At 51.2% G+C, this 13,423-nt stretch overlaps 1 protein-coding gene across 6 annotated transcripts in view; it reads left to right on the top strand.

Annotated features, from left to right (window-relative positions):
- ITFG2 (integrin alpha FG-GAP repeat containing 2) overlaps positions 1 to 13,423 on the top strand; it is an 84,198-nt gene that overhangs the window by 2,131 nt on the left and 68,644 nt on the right. For all 6 annotated transcript variants that reach the window (XM_044997307.1, XM_044997315.1, XM_044997331.1 and 3 more), the window contains exons 2-8: positions 1,204 to 1,299; positions 1,778 to 1,819; positions 3,018 to 3,195; positions 3,561 to 3,700; positions 4,324 to 4,472; positions 5,823 to 5,917; positions 10,104 to 10,157. In XM_044997307.1, the coding sequence (XP_044853242.1) occupies positions 1,204 to 1,299; positions 1,778 to 1,819; positions 3,018 to 3,195; positions 3,561 to 3,700; positions 4,324 to 4,472; positions 5,823 to 5,917; positions 10,104 to 10,157 (754 nt within the window). The remainder of the gene's footprint in view (positions 1 to 1,203; positions 1,300 to 1,777; positions 1,820 to 3,017; positions 3,196 to 3,560; positions 3,701 to 4,323; positions 4,473 to 5,822; positions 5,918 to 10,103; positions 10,158 to 13,423) is intronic.

Raw genomic sequence — 13,423 nt, 5'->3', positions numbered from 1 at the left:
GTGGCAGCCTCAAATAAAAGAAGTTTCCTGTGCCTCCCCAGTTTGACCCAGGTCATATTGCAGCAGTGCCAACCCTTGGTCTGGTCACAGGAATGCAGTTCAAACACTCCTGTTCCTCCATCTAATGTGGAGCAAACAAACCCCACTGCAGTGGGGTACTTTGGTCAGCTGCCACCATGAGGCTCCCTGAGTGAAATTTGTGACCACCAGCCTTGATTATTACAACTCCTATTCAGGAACAAAGCCACTGACCCTGAAAACACTCCACTTCGCACAAAATGCAGCAGCTTATCCACTTAGCAACACAAGTCGTCATGAACATGTAATTTGTTTTCCCACTTAAACACAAACTGTCTATCCTAATCAAAACTATAAAAGGCAGCGGCTTCATTTGGCAACTAATAGTCACTGCCCTCTCTAAGGAATAATTATATTTTGCTCTTGAAAATTATACTGAGCAAATTGCTAGCATAACACAATACACATAAGTGGAAGGGGCCAGGAGAGTTTGCAGAAGGTGTAGGGAATGGCCAGCCCCAGGAGATATTTTTGAAATCCCTGCCACTTAGTGCATTCTAGTCCATTCCAGAGGTATAAATATTATTTATTTGTATTACAGTAGTGCGGATAGGCCCCAGCTGAGATAAGGGCTCCTTGGTGGTGAGTGTTGTACATGAGAAAGAGACAGTTCCTGTCTCAAAGAGCTTACACTCTAAACAAAGAGTGGGAGGGGAAACTGAGGCACAAAGCAGCAAAGTGACTTGCACAAGGTCACACAGTACATCAGTTGTAGAACCCAGCTCTTCTGAGTCCCACTCCAATACACTGAACAAATGTTTTAGAAAGCATTTTTAACAGCCCCCAGGATGTCATCTGTGATGGGGCTGATTTAACAATGTCCAGGGAGAGGCAGGGAAATCACCTCAGTCTTCCCTGATGGTTGAATTTGAATAAGGGACTCCAGGGAGCCCTCTTCACCGCCTCACTATCTGGTGGAATAAAATGTTGTCTTTTATGTCTCTGCTGCTGCTGCTCTTCCCTCCTTCTCCTGTTATCTCTGGTCTCCCCTTTTCTCTCTCTTCTTTTCCATTTACTGCTTCCAGCTTGCAGCTTTACATCTAAATTCTGGTTTCTTTTTCCCTCCTGGGGCTGATGAAGGTGGGTGTGAATTTCCCATCATTAATATTCTTCCCTTCTCTCCAGCTGAACGAGTTAGTGGTGGGGGACACCAACGGGAAACTCTGCGTGTACAAGAATGACGATAGCAAGCCCTGGACCGTGCGCTCCTGCCAAGGAATGGTCTGTTGGGGCAGAGTTTGCCACTCTGTGCTGTTTGTTTGCCAGGAATGCTGTGTGGGGATGGAAAGCCTTCAGAGAAGAAGGCATCGGGATTAGTCATGAGGCCCTGCACAGTTGCATCAAAGACCCTGCTCCCTGCCCCAGTCCTGGGCTCTCACTCTCTGGGCAAGCAGTGCTGTCCAAAGTGCTGAACAGCCACTGGAAAGAAAGTTCTTGTTCCCTCCCCCATCCTCGTCCTTCCTCCAGTGTGCTGAGAGTTTTGCCCCAAGCTCTGCATGGGAAGGCGAGGTTCTGCCATTGGGCCTGGCCTCTCACTCCTTTGCCTGAGTGAGGTTAGACGGGTCCTCATCCAAAGGGATGCTGATCTTGAGGAGGATCCTGAAGGCTAGAGGATCACTGGTGCAGGCTTAGCCCAAAGTATTGATGTATGTTTCCTTTGCTACTTCCTGGTTTCTGAAGTCCCTCCCTTTTCTTGCAGCTCACGTGCGTTGGTGTTGGAGACGTGTGCAACAGAGGAAAGGTGAGGGCATTTGGCTCCCCACCAGCTACACTCACATTGGAGGAGGGAGATTGGCCTTTGACATGCGCAGTTGTTTGGGGTTGCAGCACATTTTAAGTGGGGAGGAGAGTCCCCCCAGGTTCTTTCTCAATACATGTCTTCCCTGGTTCTGAGAGAGCTAGCACTACTGGTTTAAACATTGTCCCTCAATTAACGTTGTGTGGGAGCCACCAACAGGCCTGATGAGTAAGCAAACCAACGCCTTGCTAGGGAAGTGACCTGCCAATGGCTAGTGTATCTAAACTGTACTGGCATGTTTGACCCTGGAGTGCCCCAGCCGATCCTCATGGGTACTACTTGACTGTGCTGGGCCCTGTGGTGCAGCTGTTGCCTGCCTGCCGTTCACTTACATGCGCTTAAATTGGCCCTTGCGAAGACTGAGATGCAGAGCAGCCCAAGCACCATTGCAGATTCCAGTCCGTGTAATATGGCAGCTCTTGCTGGGCCATTATCTGGGAGAATTAAACCCAGGACCTCTGGATCCAATCATCTAAACTCACGTTCCATGGCTTAACTGCTATAGCAGCCTCATTAACCATTATACACGAGAGAGAGAGAGAGAAAGAGAGAGAGAGAGAGTGTGTGTCACACTATGCGAGTGTGATGAATAGGAGGGGACTGTGACATCTGAAGACTTAGGCCTGGTCTACACTAAAAAGTTAGGTTGACCCAGATATGTTGCTTAGGGGTGTGAAAAATCTAACCCCCTGAGCGATATTGTTAAATTGACCTAAGTCTTGGGGAGGTAGATTACCTACACCAGTGGGAGAAGCCCTCCTGCCAGCTTAGGTAGCATACAGTAGGTGCTACAGCGGTGCAGCTGCTCTAACCTTTCAAGTGCAGGCAAGCCCTTGGTCTGGCAAAGGTGACCAAGAAGGTTGGATGCTGTGGCTCTGCAGCAACTTCTAGGCACAGCCAGAATCTCTGCTGCACTGCTCTGTACTTTCCAGACATCTCTCTGTCAGTGCAAACTGGCTCTGGTGCAGTAGCCCCTGCACTGACCACACCTAGCCAGTCACTGTAACAATTGGCCCTGCAGACAGAGCTCACAGTGTAGTCACTGTTCATCTTGATGGCCCTGCCCTTCCCCCGAGGGGGGACTGTTGCAGGCAATCTCACCACCTCTTCTATTGATTCAGGGTCTCCCCTCTCCTCTCAGAATCTGGTTGTTGCCGTGAGTGCCGAGGGCTGGTTTCATCTCTTTGATCTGACTCCTCCACCCTCAAAGCATCCAGATGCCTCTGGCCACCACGAACCCCCACTGGCAGATGAACAGAAGCTGGTGTTCAAGCAGCACATTCCTGCCAACACCAAGGTCATGCTGATCAATGATATTGGTGAGCATGTGAGGTAAAAGGGGGCAGAGCAGGAGCTCAAGCACATGGCGATGATAAGAGTAGAACAGGCGCAGCGTGGCAGTGCATGTACCAGAACATGAGGGAAGCAGGAACCCAACCCATCTTGGCCCTAGAAGAGAGGAGAAGACTTTGTGGCTTTTGGGGGGCTGCAGTACATGAGCTGTTGGGGAGCTAGGAGGTCTGAGATTTTTCTAAGGTGCCCTTCACTGTGGTATCTGAGCACTAAGATCTTTGGGATCATGGTACAGCAGACGCTTGTGTGGCTCTGTGCTAAGCGTGCCTGCAGGCAGTGGGACTGTGATGCCTTGATGGAACCCATTGTTGTCTCCCTGTGTCCCCTGCAGATGGAGATGGGAAGTTCGAGCTGGTGGTGGGTTACACAGACCGTGTGGTGCGAGCCTTCCGCTGGGAGGACCTGTCTGAGAGCTCTGACCACATCTCCGGCCAGCTGGTGCTGCTGAAGAAGTGGCTGCTGGAGGGGCAGGTAGGAAGCGAAGTGCTCTAGATGGAGGTATATTGAGTATGGACTTCAGGAGTTAGGTTTCCCAAAGGGCCGGGCCCTCCAAACGAAGAGGAGCCAAGCCCCAGTTTTCTGAACAAAAGATCAGCGATGGTGCGTCAGGAGTGAATTTCCCCCCACGGTTTGTGTGTTGTGTGCAGGGCAGCTGACAAGTGCAGGTGATTGGGTGTCCAGTCAGCTGCTTTAACCTTGTTCGGCTCTCTATGAATCTAGGGTTGCCAACCCTCCAGGATTGTCATGGAGTCTTTAATTAAAGATTATGTTATGATGAAACCTCCAGGAATACAGCCAACCAAAATTGGCAACCCACTATGTGCTTCCATTCTCTTGGGGAAAAAGGATTGTGTCCCCCAACATGGAGCTGGATGTGTCGCCTCCTTTGTTGAACTCAGTTCAGTGCCTGTTGACTTTCTGGCAGAAACCTGGTTCTCCAGAGAGCCTGCTGTTTTGGGGATGATGGGGGCATTCACTGGATGTGTCCAAAGTATTGGCTGGGGACACACACACACTCACTCACTCACTCTTCCTTTGGGAAATGTACATTCCTTCCACTCACAATCCCGCTTACTGTTCCTGGGCTGGTGCAGGTGGACAGCCTCTCTGTGAACCCGGGCCCTGATGGTGTCCCCGAGATGATGGTGTCCCAGCCGGGCTGTGGCTATGCTATCCTGCTCTGCACCTGGAAGCCGGACCAGCAGCCCCTAGCAGAGGGAGGAGACAGCTCTGCAAACAGCAGGTGGGCATTAGGATCCAATGGGACAACATAGAGGTGCAGTTTTACAGACTTGCCACAAGGAGGCATGGTTGCAACACATTCTGATTGCTGATTACACTCCAGCTGCCCCCTTGACTTTGCATCCTCCTTCACTGCCTGAGTCCTGCGCCAGCCCCTCCCCCTGTTCTGGGAGCATCCACGTGCTGTAAGCCCACAAATCTTCACCCCCACGACCCTGGTGCTTGAGTGCTCCTTGCTTTGCTCTGCCATGGACCGAACACTCTGGCTCCGCTCCCTGAATTGTGTGTTGGCGTGCAGGGCAAGGAGGTGCCACTGGGGTGAGGCTTGCAATATCCAGAAGTAGTTGTGGGAGCTTGGCTAGTGAGTTGAGGGAAGTGGATGGGAGCCAAGTGAATGCCAAGATGAGGGGAGGGAGGCTCATTGGGAGCCTGATCAATGGGAGGGGAAGCCCACTCAGTCCTCTGAATCTACAGCCTGAAGGTGGGACTTTTCTCTTGTGGTTTTTATTGTTGCTGTCTGTGCTCCCAGAGGTGTCAAAAGGAGGGTTTATAAATCGAATCCTGGGAGTTAGACAGAAAACCCCCATTCGTTCATCCAGTCTGTCTCCCTGGGACCAGGGCAGGCTTGTTCCCTCCAGAACCTTCTTGTGTCCCACCTAGCCAATTTCCCAAGTGAATAAAAGGCAGCCTTATAATATAATCATTTCCCTGCTGTTCCAGGTCTAGGCCCTGCCTGTGGCACACAATGTAATACTTTGGTCTCATTTTGGTTGTTAAGTTTAATGTGCGGGTGCTGGGTGGTGTTGGTGGCCAGTGATACACAGGAGGTCAGATGAGATGAACTGGTGGTCTCTTTTGGCCTGAAACTCTCTGACTCTATAGCAGGGGTGACTCTCAGGATCTTTCCTTTCCTTATCTGAAAACTGGTATTCCCTTGGCTTTTCTGCTATCTCTCAGCACCTTCTCAGGTGTCTGATTTTTTTTACCACTAATATAACTGGGAGTGGTTCAGAAAGGCTCTTAGCTAGTTTCTTCCCTCCCCATGATACATGTATGCACTCAGATTTATCACATAGACCCTTCCCAGGCATTTATCAGGAAATAAATACACTCAGGTAGTTGAAGACCCTGTGCTTTCTTAGTGACTGAAACATCCCCCAGGTGGACTGATCTCCTCTGCCTCTCATCCTGGCTGGGATAGCAGGCAGCTCCCAGAAGTCAGTGTGTGTATAAAAAAAAAAAAAAAATATCCCTGCCCTGAGTTTCAAGGGCAGTGACTAGAGAGTCGCTCTGGGATTCTCTCTGGCTGGAATCCCTAACCCTTTCCCCTCTGTTTCTCCCTTCTCCCTAGGGAAGCCCCCGTTCGGGACGTTATCCTTCACCAGACATCTGGCAGGATTCATAACAAGAACGTTTCCACTCATCTAATTGGCAGCATTGGCCGAGGTAAGAGGCAGAGGCAGAGCCTGCAGCAATGTTCAGGGCTGAGATCATAAACTCCCAGCTATCGATTCTGTCGGATTCTGTTAGAGCAGTGGTCTCCAAAGTGGGGTGTGCAAGAGCATCCTTTCGGGTGTGTGGCAGGAGGAGCACCGCCGGAGCAGCGCCACTTTTTTTTTTCCCCCCCTTCGGCAGTTCGGGAGTCCGAACTGGCCCCAGGATGTTAGGATAGCTGAACAATTTGCATTAGACCAGGGATGGGCAAACTTATGGCCCGTGGGCTGGATCTGGCCTACCAGCCATTTTAATCCAGCCCTTGAGCTCCCTCTGGGGAGCAGGGTCTGGGGCTTGTCCTGCTCCAGCTGGGGAGCAGGGTCGGGGGCCGTTCCACATGGCTCCTGGAAGCAGCAGCATGGCCCTGCTCCGGCTCCTATGTGTAGGGGCGGCCGGGGGGCTCCACTCTGCACACTGCCCTCGCCCCAAGCGCTGCCCCTGCAGCTCTCATTGGCCGGGAATTGCAGCCAATGGGAGCTGCATCGGTGTTGCCTGAGGATGGGGCAGCGCTCAGAACCGCCTGGCCATGCCTCCACATAGAAGGCAGAGAAGGGACATGCCGCTGCTTCCAGGAACCGCTTGAGGTAAATGTCACCTGGAGCCTGCACCCCCTGAGCCTCTCCCCACATCCCAACCCCCTGCCCCAGCCCTGATCCCCCTCCCACTCTCCAAACCCCTCAATCCCAGCCACACCCCAGAGCCTGCATCCCCAGCCAGAGCCCTCATCCCCCTTTTACCCGAACCCCACTTCCTGCGTGCTCTGTAGGTTGGTCCTTGGCTCTCCCTCCTAGACTCCAGCCTAGCAGAGCTGCCCTAGACTCCCTCCTTCACGGGGGCAATGCTCGAGGAGGCATTAATTGTCAGGGCAAGTCACATTCTCTTTATCTCTACTGCTGCGCTTGCCCTGTGCAGGAGGGAGAGGGTTACCCCCAGCCGTGCTGTCTGTAGAAGGCGTGGGGCGCTTTGTGGAGCAGTGAGGGGTGCCTGGATCCTCAGCACCAGACCCTCCCCGATCTCAGCACGCAGGGCTCCCATTTGGCCTGTCACATTCTCAGCATCTCAAATGCTGCTCCAAACACTGGGAGCACCAGGCCATGAAATCAGTTATTTCACTGCATGCAAAGCCCCAGACCTCGTACTGATTGGTGGAGCCTGCTGGCAAAGGGAGATGTGCAGAACAAGAGGAGACAAGAATCCCTGCTGTCAGAGCAGTGCCAGCTGCTGAGGGCTAAGGACCCACGTTTTGTAAAGGGGGTTCAGGAAGTGGTTTCTGTCAGTACATGTCTCAGCGTCCATCCCTAACTGGCTTTCAGTGTCACTTTACAATCCCTGATGTGACTGTACATGAGAATGTTGCTTACCTGACACAAGCTGTTACCCAAAAGAGAGTCCTGCCTCCCTGCTGGGTGTGTGTGGGTTGGGGTAGCTAACACCCCTCTCCCCTCCCCCCCAGGCTGGCCAGCAAAGGTGCTGCAGTTCAGTGTCCCGATCTCCCACAGTGAAGCTGTGTTCCTGCCTAGGGAGAAGGGACAGGGCTGCTGAGGAAGCTACGTATCAGCACATAATCTGCGCAGCTCACTAGCCGGTCCCCCAGTCAGCTGGACCCGGCTTCTCAGAAGGCTCCCTGTGTCCCCCAGGTCCTCCGGCTACTCGGGTTTCTCCTGTCACTGTCTTTTCCATGACAACTTGGTTTTTGGATGCAAGCATCCTCCTACTGCACTAGACACCCAGACAAACCAGCATTGTGCCAGGCTGGGAGAACCAGAAAGCAATGCTGTCTAGAAGGTGAGGGCTGGGTGCTCCACAGTTGCTTCTTGTGTAGGCAGCTGCTCCTCTGTAAAGTGGGCATTAAATCTCAATCACTAGGGAATTGCGCACCCGTCTAGGGTGATTCTCCCCATGCGCACAGTAGGTGGCTTTGCAGTTACACCAGTTGGATCCACAAGACAAGATGTGAGCCGCAGAAGGGAGGTGACTGAGTCAAAATGGGCATCATTAGCAAACTACCCTGTACTTGCTCTCCGGCTGGGTAAAGATAGTGTAAGTGGCTGGTGTAATCCCAACAGCAGAACTGGACTCCAAGGGTACATCTAGACAGCAAAAAAACCCCATGGTTGCACGTCTTAGACCCCGAGTCAGCTGACTCAGGCTCACGCTATGGGGCTAAAAATAGATGTGTAGACATCCGGGCTCAGGCTGGAGCCCAGGCTCTGAGACCTTCTCCCTCACTGGGTTTCAGAGCCCAAACATCTACACATCTATTTTTAGCCCTGTAGTGCAAACCCTGCAAGCCCGAGTCCATTGATTTAGGCTCTGAGACTTGCTCCTGTGGATATTTTTTCGCTGTGTAGATGTATCCCAAGGGACCCCACTCAGTTACAGTATTTAACAGTGCCAGTCTCCTGGCTGCCCCTCTGCTATGGCCCTGGGAGATTCATATGCCCCTTTTCATGCTGTCCTCCTGGCATTGCCTTTTAAAAATAAAAGTATTGCCTGGCCTGCAAGATGATGTGAGTGGTGCTGTGTTTGCCTTTGTGTATCATGGCACTCAGTTACATAGGCACAGTATGTGAAAGCCATTGAGCATCTGTGTCCAATCAGCCGATCAGCTTATAAAGTGGGGCTCCCAAGCAGTGCTTGTCAGGAGTGGGCAAGGTTGCTTTGCAGAGTGTTGCACTAGTGCAGACTTGGGGAGAACATGACTGTGGCATGGGACTCAGAGCTTTTCCGGAGGGACAGCTTTCCTCTGCAGATTTGCTCAACGTTTGCCTTCGGGAGTGCTCTGTGCTCATTTTCCCATACAGCCATCTTGTGGAGCTCCCCATGTGCCCCAGCAGCAGCACCAGGCTGAGTTCAAAGACAAGGACAGAGGGGAGGGGAGGCCTAGTTGCAAGGCCTCTCCTGCTTCCCAGCGGAGCTGCTACATGCACTTGTGCATCTCTGGAGAATCAAGGGGGTATAAAAGAGGTAATTAAACCACAGGCACCCATGGGCCTGCAGCTGCAGCTCACATTACATGGGGAATCCTAGGATCAGTGAGTGAAACCAGCCAGTCCCACTTACATGTAAACTAGTTGTTTAAAATTCATTGCTTGGTAATAGCCAGAGATGCCCTACAGGGGAAGGAAAGTGATGCAGAAATTAAGATAGCAACAAGATGGTGAAAGTGCTAAATACCCATTAGGCAAAGTTTCAAGGCTGGGCAGAAATGTCTCCTAACATCTCAGGCTAGATACCTTCAGTCCCTCCTGCAACACCAGTGCTATTCCACCTCCCAGTCGCTGTCCAAAGACTGCCACGTGTGTGGGTTGGCGATGGTATAGTAGAGCAACATTCAGTTGTCCTGATTTACTCAGCGTCAGTGAGAGCAGAGTCAGACTCACTGTTGTTAGCGTGATGCTGGCCCTTTAACTCAGGGGCAATCTCCAGCTCAAGCTGTTAAGTCACAATTCTCTGGGGGATGTCGGGGGAGAGAGTCAAGGTGGGCGCTTTGGGCCCTGACCACCCTCAGCCTCCCCATCTGTGGGTTTTGGGTAGCGACTCCAGCTGAAGGGGGTGGAGCAAGTTAAAAGGTTCCTCCTGAAACTGCTGCTGTCACAGAGCCCTTCAGTGGGAGACAGGCCAGGAGGGAAGCTCTCCCTCTTTGGGGGGTAGGGGGGAGAAGAGATGCCAATCCAGGCTTCTTCTCTGGGCCTAGTGACCAGTGGCTAAGAGTGGGCAGGACTATGTCTAATAGCAGATCAAAATACTGGCCAAGCACAGGGAGAGGAAGCAGAAAGGAGGTGTGCAGAAGGCCAGAAAGAGCAACAAGGACCCCCAGCTTGGGAGGGTAGATTCATTGAACCCCTTCCTTTCCCCTTGCCCCTCTGTGTTGTTTTCAGCTGGTCCTCTCCCTCCAAAGATTCAGAGGAGATTGTACCACAGTGACCGACCCCTCCATGAGAGAAGGGGAAGCAGACTCCTCTAGCTTGTCACACCCTGCCTGACCACAGTCCTAGTGCTCCATTGAGAGGGGGAGAGGGAGATGGGGATGGTGGACGGACAGTGAGAGATTAGGGAGGCTACAGCCAAATCTCACTGCTGAGATCTGGGCTAGACAGCAGCATGAATGACACGTGCTTCTGTTCTGTGTCTGCAGGCTGCACTAAAGCGGATGCTGGCTCAGGCCTGTTTGCCCTCTGCACTCTGGACGGTAAGTCCCACTGCTGCCCTTGGATCAAGGGAAGAAGAAGGAAGGGATTGCCAGGGTATAGCTGAGGCCTGTTACCACTCCAGAGCAGAAGCATGGGGGTAGTTCTAAGGGCACACCGGAGGCTCAGTGCTACTGGATTTGGGATGGGATGGAATCAGGCCTCTGAAGTACTCTTAGAGCAGTGATACTCAGACTGAGTCTCAAGAGCCGCAAGTGGCTCATGTGTCTCCTGTATGATTTAATTATTAACCAATCAGGATGCTTTTATGATAGTATTAACCAATTAAATTATCAACTTGCACCAAGTTATTAACTTATTTGCTGTGAGATTAATATAAACTAAATATTTCCCCGTCATACTGTTTAAATATGATAAGTCCTATAGTAAGTGATACAGTGAATTCACACTACTGTGGCTGGTTTGGGTAATGTTGATCACTAATTTGGCTCCAGAACCACTGAGGTCTGAGTAGCGCTGCCTTCAAAACATGCAGGAGGATTTGGCATTTGAGGTTGTTGCACTGACATTGTTCTATGTCCTTATCTCAAATACATGCTTCCATGTTAGTGGGAGAGGGCAAGAGGTCTCCTGTTCCTCCCTGCACAGGCCTTTGCTCTTGTGCCCGCAGGAGCCGAGAGAAGAGACCACCAGAGAGCCAAGCCCTGATTCAGCCAGGTGTGTGAGCACAAGGCTGACTCTAAGCACGTGAGCAGTCCCATTGAAGCTAGGCATGTGCTCCAGTTCCTTGCTGAATCAAGGCCTTGCTCCAGGGGTTGTTCTCGACAGGGAAACGGAAATGTTTTTTCTCAGTGAATTACTCCTAGCAGTCATCTGCACTTCGCTAGTGGGCACCTTGGATCCATGGGTTTCAAAGCACTTTATAACGAGTAATTGCTGAAGCCACCCAAAGCTGCCGAGGGAGGGAAGTATTAAATCCACTTCACAAATAGGCAAACTGAGGTCTGGAGAGGGTAGGTGACTTGCCGAAAATCAAACAGCAGGTTCTTAGGAGAGGTGGGACTAAGAACTCAGCTATCCCCTGACTCCCAATCCACTGCTCTAACACTCCCAGTGTGAGACTCCAATCATTAACAGAATTTAATGGTCAGGGTCACCAGTGTTGTTAGATGTTCGGCTGCATGTGTGTGTTTTCCCTGTGTGCTGTCCCAGCCCTGCCTAGACAGCTGGCACGGCAGACCTTGAGCGAACCGCCCAATGGCTGCAAGATCCGTTAAGGTACAAAGGTGCCCAGCCAGGTTTATTGTCGACGAAGCAGAGTAATAGCACCTGGCAGACTCTACGAGGATACTAAGACATGTATGCCCGTGACAATGGATGCAGCTCAGTCAGTGGCAGGACTTTCCACTGCCCTCTGGGCTGGCCAAAGACACTCCCTCTGAGACACCATTTTATATATCAGTATAAACAAGTTACAGATTGCCCCTTTAACGTGGTTAGTTGATACCCTCTGACATAGCTGGTTATCACCCATCACCTTATACATTTCTATTTGTTACACTGTTATCCTGACCTTATACTTAGGAGGGGTCAGTGTGTTCCTGTTATTTTTGGGGAATGTTTTGTACCATCATTAATATTGGGATGTTCTGGTTCCACTTTTTTGGAATGTGTTTGCGTAAGTACTCTGTGCCTAGCACTTCTTAGGAATGTTTTTGCAATATCAGCCCTGTTCTTGCCAGATTTTGTGAACTTGCAAGCAGGCAGCGCCTGACATTTGCTCACAGCCTGACTTTTGCTAACTTTGCTTTATATCAGCAAAGCTTGCCCACTACTTCAGCTCAGGCCTCATACCAGGCCTGTAATACAAGGGCTTATATTTTAGGCTTGCTTTCTACTACACTGGCATATTCCAAGTCTATTTGCACACTAAGCTGAAATGCCATACAAATAATGCCATGTCTGAAAGCCTCTGGAAAAGAGCAGGGAGGCATGTTCCTTACACCCTTTGAGATGGTTGGGATGCTGCCAAAAGCAGCAAGGTAAATGAAGTCTTGGCAGAGGCAATGGTGTGGAGTGGATTGAGCATGGGCCTGGGAGCCAGGTTTTCCTGGTCATGTCCCCTGTGATAAAGAGGAGACAGGATTCAGGTGTAATAAATAGAAAGGGAGGGGATTCTGTATTGAAGCTTTTGGATACAGACAGGATCCTGTGAGTCTCACTGTCTCTTTAGCTCCCAGACTGGTGAACTGCCTAAAGTCACCATGCAGGGTCTTCCTAAATCCTGGCCTAGCTCAGCAGTCATGGAAGAGACATGATGACTATGCTATGGTCCTGAGTTCTAATCCTGACTTTACTACTGACTTGTGTGGCCTTGGGCAACTCCCTTAACCTCCCTCAGACTCAGTGTCCCTCTCTGTAAAATGGGGTGAATGATACTTACTGACTCCACAGGGTGTTGTGAGGATTAATTAGTGTTTATTCCCTGCTTTGTCTCACAGACACACCTCTGCGAGTCACAATCTCCTAGCAACATCCTTGTGCCAGCTACAATTGCTGACATGGGAGAGAAATGTTAGGAAAGTATCAAGTGTGTTTTAGCTTCTCCTAATGTAATTTGGCAGCTGGGAACATAAAGGAGCGGCAGCTCCATGTGATCAGCCAGCTCTCTGCAGACCCCAGCTAGAGCTCCCCAGATCCCCAGCGATCCTTGGGTTACAGCTGGGGAACCTCTGGCATAAGCAGTGTCTGATTTGAGATGTTAGGGCTCATTGTGTGTCTGTATCTTATTCTGAGAAAGCATTTCCGTCCATTTCCCGGCTGTCTCAGAGTTCAATCCAATTAGCAGAGCTGCTGCCATTTTTCCTCTGAATCTCCAGCTACTGCTGACAAGCTAATGGGTCATCATCGTTTCCGGAGATGAGACACAGCGCTGTGTGTGTCAACCATAGCCTGCACTACAGGGCTGCCTCTCCCTGGGAGTTCGCAGGTGGAAGCCTCTGGATGGGGCCCAGCGCGTTGCTGGGGGACACCACAGTCCCCAGTGATATTCTCACAGGGTCAGGCTCTGCTGCATGTCACAGGGATAGGGGATCTTGGCACCTCACCTTGCTTTGCTCTGAAGTCTGCACAGCTATAAACAAAGTAAGCCTGGAGTTCCTGAGGTGGCCTGGGCATGTTCAAACCTCCTTCTCACCAGGGTCAGAGCATGTTTGACTCAAATACTGAAAAGTACCCCTAGCAGCACAGCTGTGGGGGTGGGGCTTATGCCCTCCCCCCCCATCCCCCACAGATCCAGGGTGCTGAC

This window comes from Mauremys mutica, chromosome 1 (genome assembly GCF_020497125.1).
Source record: "Mauremys mutica isolate MM-2020 ecotype Southern chromosome 1, ASM2049712v1, whole genome shotgun sequence".
In the NCBI taxonomy this organism is placed as follows: Eukaryota; Metazoa; Chordata; order Testudines; family Geoemydidae; genus Mauremys; species Mauremys mutica.
This window is presented reverse-complemented; position numbering and strand designations above follow the sequence as displayed.